Below are 18,185 nucleotides of genomic sequence, written 5' to 3' on the forward strand. Positions count from 1 at the left end.
AATTACATTGAACACTATGATGAAATTCATTCCAAATAGTTTCATAAAGATTGATCTCGATGCTCACAGACGTAATTTAAGTAGTGCAATTTCTGAGGCTGAAATCTCCTACTTTAAAAACGGGGATCTTCACACCAGCTACGCTGCACATCACATAGCGTTCCGACAAGTTGTAATGACATTCTAAAAACCTGTTTACAAGCTTCGCAAATCATAATGATGTGGTCCCGAGGGCTCGCAAATGACCAGAATACTCACTATGAGTGCCTCTTACCCGTCAACAACCTTCAGCCCAAGATGAATAAGCTGCCATTTGTCTTTGTAATCAGTGCCCTAAAGCCTGAAAGGGGCTCACATAATGGAAAATGTGTTTTAGCACAAGATCAGAAGAAACTTCAGAATGTGTCACTCCTAAAACATCTAATTAAGATTTTTCCCATCCCTCTCTGCAATCAATCCTGACCATGCTGCTCATAAACCTATTTGTCACTGAGACAAAAACAACAATGAAGCTAATTGGCTTGATTTTCACCTGGGCTTTCCATGGTTTAAATGGTTCTCTGGGGATGTAGAAATGTCTGCTTCAATTGTAATTATTCTGCTGTGATATGATCTGTTATAACTGGGTAATTTATATCTTATTTGTCATTCCATCTTCAGTTCTGTAAATAACACGTTACCTGCCTTAATACTCTAAACAAATATTAGTGTTTTTTGTTTATCTCAAAAAACACACAGTTTTTATTTTATTATTATTTCAGATGATTAACTGACTGTTAATTTTAATCTGAAGAGACTGATAGAGAAAATATCAGAGAAAGTTTTGACATTCAGACCCCGATAGACGATATTGCGATGGAGGGCGTGCCCGATTAGATGGCGTTTAGGAGAGGTGTTCTCCTGGGGCCTGGACACTGCAAGGCAGCCAAGGAGTAAAGGGGATGATGAGAGGATGAGAAGCTGAGGGGGTGCTGGGGAGGAGGAGGGAGTAGCACAAACCGAAGCAGCCGTTCACCTGCAATGGGGGTTTAAATTGGGCAGACTGGGCACTGATTGGACAAGGAGGAGGGGTGGTGGGCAGCGGGGAGGACTATTTTGGAGTGAGGTGAGGGCAGAGGAGCAGGTAAACTCTGGAGGTAGACAGGAGTGAAGTTAGGTCTTCCAGGCTGAATTAGCACTAGCTCAATTACAGCAAGACAATATTCAGTCTATTCTATTATTCTCCTCTAATTTTCAATATATACATTCATAATTTCAAAAAGACCTAAATCCATTTGTGTCTCCCAAGTAAATGTTCTCTGTGTGTTGATGTTTTGTAAGTGGTTGGCACTATACTCTGCAACAACTTAGGAACAAAAGTATGAATGTACATGAGTCTTTGTCAACTGAGGAGAGAAATTCAGAGTGGAGGTCCTTTTACTGATGAAATGTATCTTGACCGGTGATTTATGGCTGTACTGTCTGGAGCCTTCTGGCCTTAAGTGCTCGCGGGATGGACATCAATCAACTCTGGCCAACTTAAGTAACTCTTGAAAGATCAAATTTATATATCGAAACGAGAAAGTGGAACGTCTACTGCAATTTTCTCCTGTCCAAGTGCGCGTGGAGTTATTGTAAATGGCATCTTTAATGTCAAAGCTGTTGTGCCCACCGGCTGGCTGTATGGCCTTATTTGTCTTGGTGATTATTCATTAAGCCCAACAATGCTTGCAGCACTGAGCTCCAGACTTTTAAGGTGAAACTCTAATGCCCATGTGTAATGGCCGACCAACACATTAAAGGTCAGTGGGATTGTATTTCTTGCTGTTAACCATAAACCCCCTTTAAAAATACAGAGAGTACTAATGCCTTTACGAGCCCACTGCCATTCTAGCTGACTAATAATCATTATGAGTAATGAAAACTGGGCACATTTTTATCAGGTGAGAGAAGCTGTTTGGCCGCAAGAAGGAAATGTCAGTGGAAGAGATTATGTCTCAGGTGTGGCATAAAAGCTGCAAGCCTTTGAATTGCCACAAATAAGGGAATACAAATGATGTGGTTTCAGTTGGTTTGTTTTGAGAAAACCACCACTTTGTCAAAACTGGTAATGGTGCCCTACTATTCTTAGAAACATTTCTTAAATTCATTGTTTGGGCTTTGGGCTACAGATTTCTGTTTTTGTCAGAAAAAAAACAACTAATGGGAATAGCATCACCTTGAAGAGAACAAGAATAAAGAATCTACATAAATATTTAACTGGCTTGAATTTATATTTATATTTTTTAAAGTAATTTCTTCAGTTCTGACAAGGTTCTGCTTTAAAGATCTGTTTGAAGGGAGGAGATAACTACACTGAAAATTTTAATTTGTTTACAGTTAGTAGTATCTGTTATTAGTTAAGCTGAAATACCCGAAGCCCTGGCCTAACCAGCCAGTCCACCGCATTCTGTTCAAATCCAGAAGGGACAGGCACCGGACAATAAAGGTTGAAAATCTTCCGTCTGTTGTCTCTCAAATCAAGTGCAGCCAACTTAAGTAACTCCTAAAAGATCAAATTTATATATCGAAGCGAGAAAGTGGAATGTCTACTGCAATTTTCTCTTGTCCTCCCTTCAGACAGTGACTTACATCAACTGAAGACAACTGACGAAGCTATTTGAATGAGTTGTGACAGGTACACTCTTCTTTTACAGTGAAACCTATCTGGACAGTTGATTACACAAACATACATTTTTATTGAGAGTTGCAACAGCAAAACAGCTGCATGTTGATTTGGAAGACAGGTGCCCTTCCTGCCATATCCATTGACGTTGTGTATGTTCATAGACATTTACTTAACCCATAATACTGCTACCAGCGTGCTTAAATTATATATAATCATTATTATTTCACTGATAGCTATCTTTATACATATCGTAATAATGTCCTCTCTATGTTTTGTATTCCAGACTTTAGCCTCCTGTGCGTGTTGAAATCGTCTTGTCTGTAAAATGGGGTTTTTCAAAGACTGCTTCATTTTGTTTCAAGTCCATCTGGTGCAGATATTTAGTGCCAGGGGGAAGTTAGAGCATAAGATGAATATTGATTAGTTCAATCTGAAATATTTGCCTGCTTAGTGTGGTTGACACTGCACGCCCACACAAGATTAAGTGAACGGGCAGCTCATTGAATCTACTTAACAGCCCAAGTTAACTTCTTTGAATGGCTGGACAGACTTTTATTGACCCCAACACAGAGTAATGGGAAGCTCTCCTTGCCACATAAAAATGAGGTGGAAAAGGACCGGAATATCAAATGCATGGGATGCTCGCAGGCATGTCTGTTCAGTTAACGAATGGCAAAGGTGCGCTGCTTTATAAGATGTTAAAAATACACCAGAGAAAGAGCAGCCGGAGGAAAGAGGAAAGGTCATAGCTAAGTGTGCTGTTAGATGAGAAGTTCAAGAAGCTTACACTGACTCTGGAAATCTAAACATTTGAGCAGGAGTTAATTAGGAAGGAATTCAATCTGCCAGAGTAATGTTGTGGAAGTGCAGCACAGATGATCCGCCTCAGTATGGCCCCCATAGGCACACTGTTCCCGGGCTGTCCCTCTCCAGAACCGTGGGGCCCATTTAGTCTGCAATTTGGGCTTCCCCCCGAGCAGCATTCAGCATGAAGAGAGAAACCAACAATGATGTCCTGTGCACTATAAAAACCTGTGCCAGTATCGTTCGTCTTCTATTCAGTGCAGGTCTGGCATGGTCAGAATTGTGGGCACAGTTTGGATGAGCTACTTGATGGATGCACTGCGTCACTGCTGGTCAGATTAATGCTCTCTCAACGCCAAGTACAGAGCCAGTCAACTTTAACTTTTGTGGAGTTTAAAGAAAGTGGATTTGTGCCCAGCAAGAGCAATGAACACTGTCAATGAGAAATACACTGATGCCTGGGAACTCATAAAAGAAGTTATTACATTATAAACATTCATTTTTTTTTTTTATATTATCTTTCAGGAGGTTGCATATTCTTATCTCCATAGAGCTGCCATAGCAAGCTACACCCTAAAGAAGTTTGTTGGATTGTAACCACAGGGAGCATCGATATGTCAGTCCTGTCTGTATCAGAACATTATACTTTTGAAAACAGTGCACAGTCAGAACAGTGTATTGTGTGGTGAATAATCAGATGAGAATCACATTTCCAAAACTCAGTTAATCAAGGATCTAACACCATCAGGAAACCATCCTGTTTCTATTGAGACCCACATGTATCTATCTAATTATTATTACTTGTTGATTATGATTGCACAATATGTCCTACAATTTGTTCAAATGAGTCAAAAACCTAATCATCAAGAGTTTCTGAGCAGAAACTTGTAGTGTAGCCACTCTCATTACTGCCAACTGTGCACTAATGACTTGGACTACAGAAATCATTAATAGCTCACAGCAGACATACTGCAAGCCTGCTAACTGCACACATTTATAGTTTTTACCCTTTTAATTACTTTCAAAATGCTTACCCATTGGAAAGTGGGTAAGTATTCTAGCTCTACTGCACTAAATCATGCAACTAAATATAAAGGGGATCCAATCAACTTCTAGACTTTGAAACATTTTTGACTAAACCTGTACATGCTGTACAGCTGAAGTACAAAAATACGACAAAAAGTAATATGTATTAATATGTATTTTATGTGGAGTCTGTGTATTGTATGCATGTGTAACATTTTTTGCCTATAAATTAGAATATCAATTTCTGTTTAGTTACCTGGCAATTCCAGTTATAAGTAGTCTTTTAAACTTGGATATTTTTCCAAGTGATTTTCCAAGTGATATGATTGTCATTTCACCCACTACCCGCCAATACCCTGCCATTTCCCCTCCCCAACAAAAAAAGAGATTATTACTCTAGACTGACAGGGCAAGTTTATGTTTGTCTTCTACAAGTAACTCCCATGATGCTCCAGGTCACTAGGTTTTATTATATACTTTTACAAAGAGCCCCCCTCCCCTGTTGGCAGGCCTGACACAAAATGCCTGCCGTAGAAGGTCATTTGAAGCCGCGTCAGGCCCAGTCCGAAAATGTCAAGTTGTTATGTCGCTGTCATCTCCGCGTCGGTAATGAGGAGGCCAATAGTGCTGAGGCGGCTGGAACAGGTGATTCTAGTTTCACCAGGGTCAACTTCTCCCACTGACTCAAACTGCAGCTGTCTCTATCATGTCATGGTTGTTGACAAGTCTGTAGCAGCCAATTACTGCTCCAGTTTGAGTGAGTATTGTTGGACATAATAATAGGAGCGCCGTGTCTTGTTTGGCAGGGAATAATTGCCCAGCTCTAAATGGACAGAGGATTGTTGAGGATCCCCCACTTGGATGTCCCAATGTGGTGAAATGGGACGCATTGTGTGTTTTTGTAGGCTTGTTTTGGTTATGTAAATGTTTTGTCTGTCGCAAAGAATGGGAAGGTATGGTTGTATGCTACTGGATGCTTGGAATGAGAATCACGGTTCCCATACTTTTGGGAAATACAATAAATTTTGAGTTGTTTATATGGTTTTAGGAATGTCAAAACTAATTCTAGCGTTAGTTTGAAATGTGTTTGTACAAATAAATGGAGAAGAAACACATCTTGATTTATTTATGAAAGATGTTTTAATAGAGGGTTTGTTGTTTTATTCATTGGGGTGAAAGGAAACATTCCCCACAAGACGAGATATGAGATCATTGGACCCACAAGAATGAGACAAGATACAATTTTGGCATGTTTCAGAGTCACAATTTTCAATGTATTATTATGATATATATTTGCTGTCATTGCAACACTGCCTTTTAAAATTGTGGCTTCAAAGAGACTTAATCAACGCTTAACAATTCACACAATCACACCTTGTGGCCCTTCCATCTCACAAAACCTTGTGGCACAGATTTATTGTATTTATGTGCCCTTTCTCTATTTGTAAATCTTTAATGTGCATCCTAATTTTCCGATGATGTCTTCAGGAAGTGTGGACATTTTAAAGGTCCTATATTATGTAAATATGACTCTTGGAAGCTTTGTTTTGTTTCATTCACACATATTTGAGTAATCCAACATTATTAGTTCGTCTACATCTCCAAATGCTCCGAATGCTCTGTTCCACGTTGTGATGTCATGAACTAGTAGTTTTCCAAGGTTTACCTTTTCGTTCAGTAGAGATTAGCAATTCCAGGTCAGAAATCATTCAAATTATTCTAGTGAAAGTGTATGAAGTTTAAAAACATAATGCGGAGCACTTCCTGTGTTACCACATGACATCACAAGGTGCAACAGAGTGCTTTCAGTTTGAGAGAAAAACTCTTAAATATGCAGAATCTGTATTAATGAAACAAAACAAAACTACAGGTATGTTTTTGATTAGGAAACAACATAACATAGATCAGAAATTTGCATAATATGAACCATTTAAGTCTTTTTGATTGCAGGTATTGGCCACGTGTTAAGGATAGTATTTAAAGGTGCACTGTGTAAATTTTCTGGTGATGGGTAAACCTGCTTGTCTCCATAGGGCTGTTATTGCTTTGCCCATAACAGTATGGCATTAAACCTGCCAATCTTCACAAGACAAGATGAGCAGTTGATACCCCCAGGCAACAAAAACATGTTTAATTGAATCAGTGTGAGGTGTATAAGTCCAATGCCATACTTTAGAACATTCCAGGTAAAGCCATGACTCCAATAATGCATTCTGGTGATAGATTTTCTGAAAAGTTACATAGTGCACCTTTAAGATTTTAATATAATAAATGAATTATAATAAAGCTATATTTTTGGGACTGTCAGCAAAGCTTTTCTGAAGTAACTTGTTTTCTTAAAACAGCAGAATCCAAAGATTAATTTTAAAATATGCAAATTAATATATACTTTTATTTCACTTCTACAGTACATGCAGGATTTTTCTCTTATAAATATCATAACCCAAATTCAAATTTGTGTGTTATTCCTATTGTTACTTCCAGGATGAACCAGGCTCCTACCAGTGGCTTTGAGCAGGACGTTGGCTCCCGAACTACTCATCACCTCATGTACCCAGAAAGTGCCATCAACCTGGACAACAGCACCAGCCTGGTCCTGATTCCATTCAAGACTCTGGATTTGCAGTGGATCACCAGCGCCCTCACTACCGGCACTATTAAACAGTAAGCACCTCCATTCCAGCGTATACACCCATATTTATGAACTAAACAAGCATAACCACACTGTATGTAATGTGCGGAGGGCAGAGCCGCAGGGAGTTGGCAGCAGCCTATGCAATTACCTTCACCTCTATAGCTCACATAAGCATTTCTCAGCTAATTCCTTTTTGTTTCTGACTAGCAACTTCCTCGCCATGCTTCACTGTCACTGCGCACAACTTTTTATCCCCAGCCACAGCATAAAGTTATTTTTCAGCTGGAAACTTTAATAAAAGCCAGAATACCACCTGCTCAGCTCTGACATAGATGCAGTACTGTGTATATAAAGACAGATATGACAGAGGCTTGTGCCACTGTGAAATATTAGTCCGAATAAATGATGGCCCCAGTGACATAGTACACCATCCACAAAGATATTGTTTCATTTGGCTTTGTATGAAAGCAATGTTATGGAATGTTTCGAACTTTGGGGTGATTTCATGTCATGAAGTAGGGTTTCTATATCTGATATTAGTTAATCACTGAAAAAGTTAAGGTGCATGAGATTAGGCTTACTAAAATAGTATCAAACCTAAATACTAACTGATACTGTAACAAATCATATAAACAGAAGAGTGTAGTTTTAGAATGCTAAAAAGATAATTTTTTTATAGAGAAAATCCCATTGGATTGTAAAAAAAAGTATGTTTTTTATTATAATTGAGGCCTTGAAATTGGTGTAGGATTTTAATTAGAACCAATATCAAGTTTAAAATATTGGTACCAAAACTACATAAGACATGGTTGTCTAATATAACTTCTGTCTATGTTCACAACATGTTATCATCTGTAAAGCAGATGTTCGGGGCTTAGATAAAATCCCGAATTTCTCAAATAAAGATGTGTTCAAACATTTAGCCAAACAGGTATTTGTGTGGTGATCTTTATTTAGCATTCTTCTACTGTTCTTGAACTTTAGTTGCAGCATTGCAATGTCCCAACTGTGGGACAAATAAAGGATTATCTTATCTTATAAATTAGTATAACACGCCAGTGATGTTTCCCAGATGGAAAATGACACTGTTTGGGAGAAGCAGGCAGTTTACAGCACGTACACTAGTAGATGGCATAGGTCCAGCAAGCTATAAAATGTTGCTTTATGTAGTTAACGAACAAAGAAAAGAAAAGGGTGGCCGCCGCCTTACACATTCATTCAGTACATTTTGTTAAAGGCAGCCTTCTTTAACAGCCGCCCTTGTTAAAGGGAGGCCACCGCGTTACACATTCATTCAGTAAATTTTGTTTAAAGGCAGCGTGTTCAATGGTTTTTGTATGATTTCAGTAGTTTGGTTATTTGTTTTTGCAGAAAACCTCTGAAACACTCCACACTCAATACAATTTAATTTTCTCCATCATTGTTACAGTTAATATAGTCGACGTACATATTAAACACAGCGTTCATAGCTGTTAGCATGTCAAATATGTATGTCATAATAACACAACATGATGATATACCTAAACCATATACATAGGGAGATGAGATTTATGCAAAAACTTGGAATTGTCCTGTCTATACTCAAACCAGGACACAAGGGGTGGGTGTCATAGATTTGATTTTCTGTACTTTCATGCATAGAACAATTCATATAATATGTATTTCCCAAAAGGGCAAAAACTATACCCACATTGAAATTATTGAAATACAATACATGAACACTAATAGCCCACTCCACTTATGAACTACTCCATTTAAATCACCAGTTCCTTCTTTGCCCCATAATAAAACATTTATCAAATCACATTGCGTATTGAAGTTTACTGCCAATAAGCTACCAAACAACCAGCAACCCGCCAGGCGACCATTTTGCCTGATAAATATTCAAGTCTGTTATGCTAATGCTAAAACCCTAGAAACGATTACACTCCTAAACACCAAGCAACAATTTCCAACACAGCCCCTGGTCTGCCTGTTTCTCAAATGACAAATAACACAAAGGACTCTCATTCAATCTCTGTGTAAATATCACCTTCAGCTGCCCCATCCCCATCCAGTGCTACGATTAGCTTGATTAGCGGTCAGCCAGAAAAACAAAACATGTCCGAACCCAGCAATGTTTTCAGAGGGACAAACAAATGTATCGTTTAAACGTACAGCTGTCTCCCTGCTGCGCCAAAGCAATCATTCTGCATCATTTACTTCCACTCCACTGGCAGTAATATCAGCATTAGGCTAGTCATTAGCGCGCGTGTCAGATTGCTACTTTTACAATCGCTAGTCTTGTTAAATGAAACTGGACGTCGCTAAATGATGGAACCATGTTAGGAGCAATTATCACAAAATTAATATAAGTTTTGTTTTGTGCAGAAGTTCTGAGGAAATTGGAAAGTGAAGCAGCTTGGATTCTTTTAATACCCTTTTGTTATATGTGACTCCTAACAAGACACAGTCATTGCGCTCGTAATGAGCTACTTTAATTGGAAATATTACTTTTGGTTCCATTGCCAGGCTAATCTTAAGATTTAACATGATCAATTAAAGGTCCTATATTATGGAAAAAGAACTCTTGTGAGCTTTAAACCATGTTATAATGTTACCTCATCAAAAACACACCTGGAGTTGTGTTTTGTTTCATTCACACATATCTGAATATGCAGGGTTTGTGCGTTAAACATGTGTGAATGAAACAAAACAAAACTCCAGGTATGTTTTTGATGAGGAAACAACATTATAAAATAGATCAGAAAATAGAGTAATATGGCCCCTTAAAACTACTTTGGTCAATTTTGAAATTGTGTCAGTGTGTTGTTTCATTTGTTTTTGTTCAAATTAAATTGTACTACATCTTAAGTAGTCTCAAGTATTTCAAATGTTCACAAATAAATAAAGTCGACTAAAAAGGGGGTGTGGCAAGAACTCACTAGACTAAGCATTTCTATGTATCTGGCCCATAACAGTACTCACTAGACTACAACTGCACGGAAATTTGTGAAAAACTATTTATTTATTTATTTGTCAGGGACAGTATACACTAATCAGCATTTCTGTAAATGTTTCATCTGTTGTCCCTGGACAAATGTTAGCATTGTCTACCTAAAAACAGTATGGTTAGAGAACATAACAGTACAGGGTTAGGGACATTATATTAAAGGTCCTATATTACCAACCTTTACTCTTGACCATGTTATAACATACCTGCAGTTGTGTTTTATTTCATTCACATGTTGCATTATTACTCTGTCTACATCTCCAATGATCAAAATGCTCTGTTTCACCTTGTGATGTCATGTAGTGTCAGTTTTCTAATTAACAGCTACCTTTTTAACTTTCATTCATTAGAGATTGAGAAAAGAACTCAACTTATGCAAGATCTGTGTGTTAAACAAGTGTGAATGAAACAAAAATCAACTCAACATAACAGATCAAAAACTATAACTACTAAAAGAACTATATAAAAAAAACAACATTCAGACAGAGAAAGACAAGGCAAAGAGAGAGTAGCAGTAAGGTGAAGACAAGGCTTATTCATTGCGTTACTTTTGACAGGTCTGATTTACTATGCTAACATTTATTTAAAGTGAATAGTACCGGTACTAGGAACAAGGCTGATTAAACACTGCATTCACTACATATCTCCCTTCTCCTTTCTGCTAAATCCTTATAATCTGAACGAAATGACTAAAGGACTACATAACCATCTCATAAGTCAGAAAGTAATGCCAAGAAAAATTAGGAAGAAATGCCTTATTTCTGTGAAGGTGGATCTGTCGTTAAGTAATTGCAATCTGATCAGATAGTAGTATTGAACTCTGTTCTCCAAATCTCTTTATCTGTTGTGTAACATCTTTATGATTCGTTAATAATATGAAGCGTTGGAAGTAGCCAGTAAGAAGATTTAGTTGCGATGGAAATAACAGCAGCACCTGACAAAACAGCACCTTCTAAACTCTATCTCAGTTTATTATTGTATGCTTTGAGAGTGCAGATCGTTTGCACATCACCATCTGTTACTGGCATTTTAACATTCTTTTTTATGCCGTGTACTCAAACTCAGTCCAATAAAGTTTAACTGTATGCTTGCTCTCTTGTCATATAAACTGACTAAATTGACTTATAGAATTATGACTTATTTGACAGTTGTCTCTTGCTATCTTTTTTGCTATGTATTTAGAAGTTATTATTATCATTTATATTTTTTACTCTTTGCAATTATAATATATTCTGATGTGTGAGCTCCTGTGTCCAAATAATTTCCTCTGTCAAACAATAAAGATTGTCTAAGTCTAAGTCTAAAGAAATATTGCACACCATTTATCTTTTTTTTTTTTTTTCAGTACATATTTGCCAGTGATGTCCAGGATCAAGGCTAACAAAGACAAGGTAAGATAAACTATCAAAGGATCTTTGTAGCAGTCTTTTCAGTATTTGATGAATAAGTAAATTATAAACTCAAACATTTCTCATGCAAAGGGTGTGGACCCTTGAAACAAATTTCTGTAAGATATTTCACATGGGTGTCATGATGAAAATTTGCTTAAGTGTTCATGTTTGAGTGTTCATTTACTGCTAAGGACTGGATTTGAGCCTAAGAACATTTCTCCCAAAGCACTCTCTGGTACATGAAATACTTTTGACAGTAGCTATTCCCTGGTTTCCTTTAAGGTCCTATATTACTCAAGATTGACTCTTGTGAGCCTTAAGTTGTGTTAGATGTTATCTCATCAAAAACATACCTGATGTTGGATTTTGTTTCGTTCACACATGTCTGAGTTATCCGGGATTCAACCATGTAGAGGTAGTTTTCAAGTTAACAGCTACATTTAACCTTTAGTTCAGTAGAGATCGGCAATTCCATGACTGAATCATTAGTGTATGAAGTTTAAAAACACTCTCGTCTATTACCACATGACATCACAAGGTGGAACAGAATGTTTTATGTTTGAGAGAAGAACTCAGCCTAAATATGCAGGTTTGTCTGCTTAACATGTGTGAATGAAACTAAAACTCCAGGCATGCTTTTGATGAGGAAACAACATTATAATATAGATTTGAAAATAGCATAATATGTGCCCTTCAATAAACTCTAATATAATTTACAGGATAGTCTATCTATGAAAATCTATATTTTCTGTCAAGCTATGTTGAAGCTGTCTGTCTGGGACTCATGAGATAAAAATGTAAGTGTCCCATGCCATACGTGCATTTGTATTAAACCAGGGCTCTAAAATACCTTGTTTTCAAATGCTTTTATTTTCTTTCACTCCTGTTAAATAGTTGAAATGACTTCATTATTCGTACACATGTTGATGCCTCCAGGAAGAATGCCACCATTTACTCCTCCACATCTGCTTTTTAGTGAAAATGGTGCTATTTATTTGGGACAAAACAGGTTGTTGGCTGCTTTTTCCTTCTTGAGGCGACCAATCAGACAACGGATCAAACTTGTAAAAACAGAAAAGTTTAGTCGCTCTCTGAAGGCCTTTTCTCTGCCAAGAAAGCAAGCCTCGATGGAAAATCATATTAGATGCGTGGTTTTTGCCAGCTATACTATAAAAAACGTTTATAGGAAGTAAAGTTTTCCATGTGGTTGAATAATGTGTATCCATGTTCGTTCCAGGTCCTGATTTACAGTCCCACATTTTTTAAGTACGTCTATGAGTCTTGGCTTGAGGGGCACGGGCGATATCCCTCCACCGGATTCCTAAGCTTAATGTTCGCAGTCCACATATGTGATCAGGTGAGGCAGTTTGATCCAACTTAAAGGTGCACTGTGTAACTTTTCTAGTGGATATTCTGCCACCCGCTTTTCTCATGAACATGTTGTTGATTGGCCAAGAATCTCCCACAGTATGGTATTTAACGTATCTTTTGTTTATTTAACTACATTATTGCTCAAAAATACCTTATAAGACATGTATTCTTACAGTGAGCAAAGCTTCTTCTCCACAGATCCGGCCTGTTATTTGGCCTGGTACCACTATCTGTTTGTCTTCATGGAGATAGGGTTACTACCATACTGTGGAACATTCAAGACAAAGCAATAACATCTCCATGGAGACAATCAAGTGGCAGATCCCTTCACCAGAAATGTTAAGCTTTAAACTATGTTAGAACATCATTACCTCATCAAAAACATACCCAGAGGTGAGTTTTGTTTCATTCACACAATTAAACAATCTATATCTATATATCTGTATCTTCAAATGTCAGCTCAAAATGTTTCACCTTGGGCTTATAGTGGTAGTTTTCAAGTTTAAAATGACCTTTTATTCAGTAAAGACTGACAGTTCCAGGTTTGAAATCATCCAACTCATTCTAAATGTGCAGGGTTTGTGTGTGTATGGTTAATGCATGGGTATGTTTATGATAAGGAAACATTTAATTAATTAATTAATAACTGAATTTATATAGCGCATTTCAAGACACTCAAAGCTTTTTACAGTTCATAACAGTACAATTAACAGTTTATATCAGAAAATAGCATAATATAGTGAATAATATTGTGGAAAAAAAAATATATATATATATGTGTATGTATATTATATATATATATATATATATATACACACACATATATATATATATATATATATATATATATATATGTGTATGTATATATATATATATATATATATATATACACACACACATATATATATATATATATATATATATATATATATATATATACACATACATACACATATATATATGTGTATGTGTGTGTATATATATATATATATATATATATATATATATATATATATATATATATATATACCTTATAACCTTACTTACTTACTAAGCAATGCTCCAGTGTAAACGAGACAGGTCACGAATCATAACGAATCATACACATGAACACAGTGCAAAGACAAAGCTCCTCACCTGGACAGAGACATCCAGAGCACATTCACTCTGCATCAGGTGTCCCTCACGCCATGATCCAGGTGTTTTACTCCCAAACTCCATTAAAAGCCTCTATGTGGGGTATATCTAATGAATGCTTAGGCCATTTCAAACTGATCCTAAACAGTGCACTTAAGTGTAAATAGTAAAACAAAGGGTGACATTAACACAAAACCGCATGTTCGCAAGGGACACTGGTGTACCCTCAGTGTTTACGGCCAGCTGCTATGACTCTCAACATGTGCATGGGTTCGGGTCGGGTCACAGTATTTTAACCCATTTGTTCAGGGCCAAGTAAACATTAACTTGTTTCATAACAGAATAGTAAATACCGTGGTATTGCAAAATTGCAGTTATTGCAACAGCCCTATAAAAACTTACAGTTTTTGAATCTTTATGAGACAATGGTTTACTCATTCAAATAAAACCAAATAAAGAAAAAAATAGCAATGTAAAAGTACATTCATAGCTTAATTAATTAATGTATGGCTTGCTAGCCCGTTTCACTGCGGAAATCCTATTCAACTGCCAATATGGAGTTTTTTAAATCCAGTGAAAGGTGCAGGATTTTTTTCTACCCTTAATAATGTATACATCCTAGTGCGTAACAGTAATCCAAAATCTCTGAAACGCTGATAAATTTTCTTCACTGTGGCCCACGCCGTTTATGGGGTTTAGGAGGTGCATGCTGGGATTGTATGACAACAACTGCAGGAGCTCAATAGAAATGTCCAACCAACATAAAATAAATAGTGCCAACCTCATTGGACTAATCTGTCTAATCTGTCTGTCTACATTGATTAAAAAAGAAATAATTGTACATTTGTTGTGACAGTAACTTTTGCCAGTTGAACTATTGCCAAACCAAAAAGATTATCTATTTGGCTGCGGATTGCATTTAAATTATGACTATCCATAAATCGTGTGTAAAATGGGCTTCAGTGGTAAACTCGGGAATGTGTTTGTTGTTTGGAGTAGTGTCAATACAGATGTGAAAGGAAATTAAATGAAACGCTATCATTTAAACACACAGTTTCTAACCTTTTCTAAGTTTTTCTGCTCAAATATTACAATTTCCATAGCTTAGTCCATACCTAGCAAAATGTGTAATAAACAAAACAAAACAAAAAATCTCTTCCCCTATTTTAAAATTTAAAAAATTCCAAGCATTTGAATTAACTCTGCTTCCTTCTCGCTTTAGGTCAATGTATTTGGATTTGGCGCAGACCAAAATGGGAACTGGCACCACTACTGGGAGGAAAACCACTTGGCTGGAGCTTTTCGACACACGGGGGTCCACAATGGAGACTATGAGTACAATGTGACTCTGCTGTTGGCAGACAAGCACAAAATCAAGATGTTTAAAGGCAGATGATAGCGAGCCCTGTGCCTGTGCAGCGAGACAGCCTAACGAAGCCCAGCGCCTTTAATGATGCCTCACACCTCCACCTGCTGACACACTGTAAAGGACATGTTCATACAGCCCTTCTGATCGTCTCTTTTGGGGATCTGAGCTGAAACCAGTCTCCAGCCACAAGGGAAGAATGGTAGAGGAGTTTTAATGGGCATGCTTTTGATATGAAAATGTAATTGTAGGCTTTATATGACAGGCAGAATTGTGGTATCAATCGAAGATTAAAACATGTTATTTTTTGAAGGGATTGTTCTCATTTTAAAAAAAGTAAAAAAGGGTACATTAAAGGTGGACTATGTAAGTTTCTGGTAGCTTGTCTCAATGGGGATGTTATCACGTTGAATGGAGTGTTCCACTTTATGGCATTCAACTTTACTATCTCCATGGAGACAAGCAAGCAATGCCTGAAGAGGTTTTATATGTCATCCATGCATGTTTGAGTAATTTAGTAATCTCTCCTGACCACTATTTCAGCCCTCCTTGTGGTTAGGAGGCCTATCCAAGCTCACAAACTTTCACAACCCATGCTCCCAAACAGCCATTTCAAATACACAAAAGCATGACACATAGAACAATACACTTTCAACTTCACAAACCCAGTGCAATGTGTTAGCAATTAATACACCATAGAAGTACCTCATTTTTATTACAACGCTATGGAACATCCCTGGAAAACCAGAAACCTCTGTGTGGAGACAAGCATGTGGCTGATCCTCTACTAGAAAAGTTAGATAGTGCACCTTTACTGTTAGATAAAAGTGTGTATTTTTGGAGTGTGCATTATTTCACATGACATAGGGGATTGGCATGCAGTTGTAAAGAATTGTTTTACAAATGTTCGATCCACACCACCAACTTTCAATTTGCTTCCCTGGCCCAGCACTGACCTGTGAACCGCCGTCCAAATACAACTATTACTTTTAATGCAAAGTCATCCACACCAGGTTGAACACAAGTCAAAATAATTTAAAAGCTGCCAACTACATCAGGCACTGCAAGCACATTTAGAAATTAGAACATTGTGCAAAACTCAAATGTGCAAGTTACAATTAAAAGTGTAAATCTTATTTGGTGACAGCCCTTATTGGAAATATCAGAATAATCAAATCATGACATTGGCCAATTTAGTCATTTTGGTCTAGTAAATTGCAGAGAGAGGTCATGCAAAAGTCATGCAACATGATGGAAATGTCTCCAAGTGCTAACCCTGTGATTTACTGTGATTTGCCCCGCCTCACTTATCCTCTCTGCCGTTGTTATAGCAATGTGATTCAGCCATCTCCATTCTGATCCTTGAACAAGAATGAGCGCTGCATTCTGATGTAAACAAGATTAGAAGTGCTATACATATTCTACACAATCCAAGAATAAGGGTGGGTTAGCAGAGATAGAAGTCCTCTGTCTAGTAACTATCACTCAATACAGACGCAAGGCCAGCTTCACTATTTCATATCGTAGCCTATTTCATATTCTGATACCGGTTGTGGAAGTAATTTTGTCCCCATCACTGTGATTTCTAACTGGAATTTTAGAAAGTAGCTTCTCCTCCGTGTTACCCGTGCCATGATTGTCGGTTGATTGCGGCAGTGAAACGCATTTTGACTATGGCAAAGGACACTTGTTAAGGCGCATATTCACCAGAGGAAATACTTTAGCTGCAGCGGAGAAGAATCGGGAGGTGGAATGTGAAAAATTGTATGTAAATGGGATATATAATGGGTTTTGAGTTAGCACATTACTCTCCCAATATCAAGAACATTCTGTAATCAGCATGTTATGTGTGTTACTTGATTTTTTTTTGTTTTAGTTTGTGTCTGTTTATTTTGCAGGTTTAAGTGCCGCAATGTTCATTATGTGTAAAATCTTCAGCTCATTGTACAATTTTGAACTACAGAGAGTAGAAAACAATGGTCATAATCTAATCCTGCATATTTCATGAGTTATGCATCTTTTAAGGTAACATTAGAGTTTATTGATTATTTCTGCAGTTACATTGCCTAAATCCTTAGAGAGATAAGACATTCCGCCTCTCATCGAAGTGGCTTTATCATTTGACGGCTGAGTATATAGCCTATGAGGGGAAAACACATACAGCAGTTATGGTGATGTAGTAGGTCCAATATTATACAAAACGGATTATTGTGAGCTTTTAGCCATGTTAGAATGTTGTTACCTCATCAAAAACATACCTGGTTGTGCTTTGTTTATTCACACTTATTTGACTAACCCTTTATTATTAGTTTGTCTACATCTCCAAAGCTCAAAATGCTCCACCTTGTGATGTCATGAAGTGATAGTTTTCAAATCAATGGCTACTTCTTACCTCATTTTCAGTAAAGATTGGCAATTGTTGTGCTGAAATAATCCAAATGATTCTAGTGAAGGTGTATAGAGTTTAAAAACACATTTCTAGATTAAACAAAACACAACTGTGGGTGTATTTCTGATGACTAAACAATTTTAAGTGTGTGTTATGGTTCTTTGGTCTGTAAATGCCAAATGGGTATCACATGTCCTAAATTTGATTCCAGTCAGGGCAGGTAAACAGGGTTATGGTTCTGAAGAATCATATGCATACTGCCTTTTATTGCATGTTAGTGATTAGAAATAGTTTTACAACTAGATACAGACAGTTTGCACTGGTTTTATTTGGTCATAAAATACTGCTTTTACAGTTTGACTTTATGGGATACAAATAAAGCTCCTCATTTATAACTATTACCTAAAATGGCCTAGGTTAGTAAAGA

General features: G+C 37.2%; 1 protein-coding gene across 1 annotated transcript in view; it reads left to right on the forward strand.

Moving 5' to 3' along the window:
* LOC110167397 (CMP-N-acetylneuraminate-beta-galactosamide-alpha-2,3-sialyltransferase 1-like) overlaps positions 1-15,720 on the forward strand; it is a 55,251-nt gene extending 39,531 nt beyond the window's left edge. The window contains 4 exon segments of the mRNA XM_020932738.2: positions 6,962-7,141; positions 11,450-11,495; positions 12,733-12,852; positions 15,226-15,720. Coding sequence (XP_020788397.2) covers positions 6,962-7,141; positions 11,450-11,495; positions 12,733-12,852; positions 15,226-15,399 — 520 coding nt within the window. The 3' untranslated portion in view covers positions 15,400-15,720.
* The last annotated feature ends 2,465 nt before the right edge of the window (positions 15,721-18,185 follow it).

This window comes from Boleophthalmus pectinirostris, unplaced genomic scaffold (assembly GCF_026225935.1).
Source record: "Boleophthalmus pectinirostris isolate CB_2022bp ecotype Guang Dong unplaced genomic scaffold, ASM2622593v1 HiC_scaffold_21, whole genome shotgun sequence".
Lineage (NCBI taxonomy): Eukaryota > Metazoa > Chordata > Actinopteri > Gobiiformes > Gobiidae > Boleophthalmus > Boleophthalmus pectinirostris.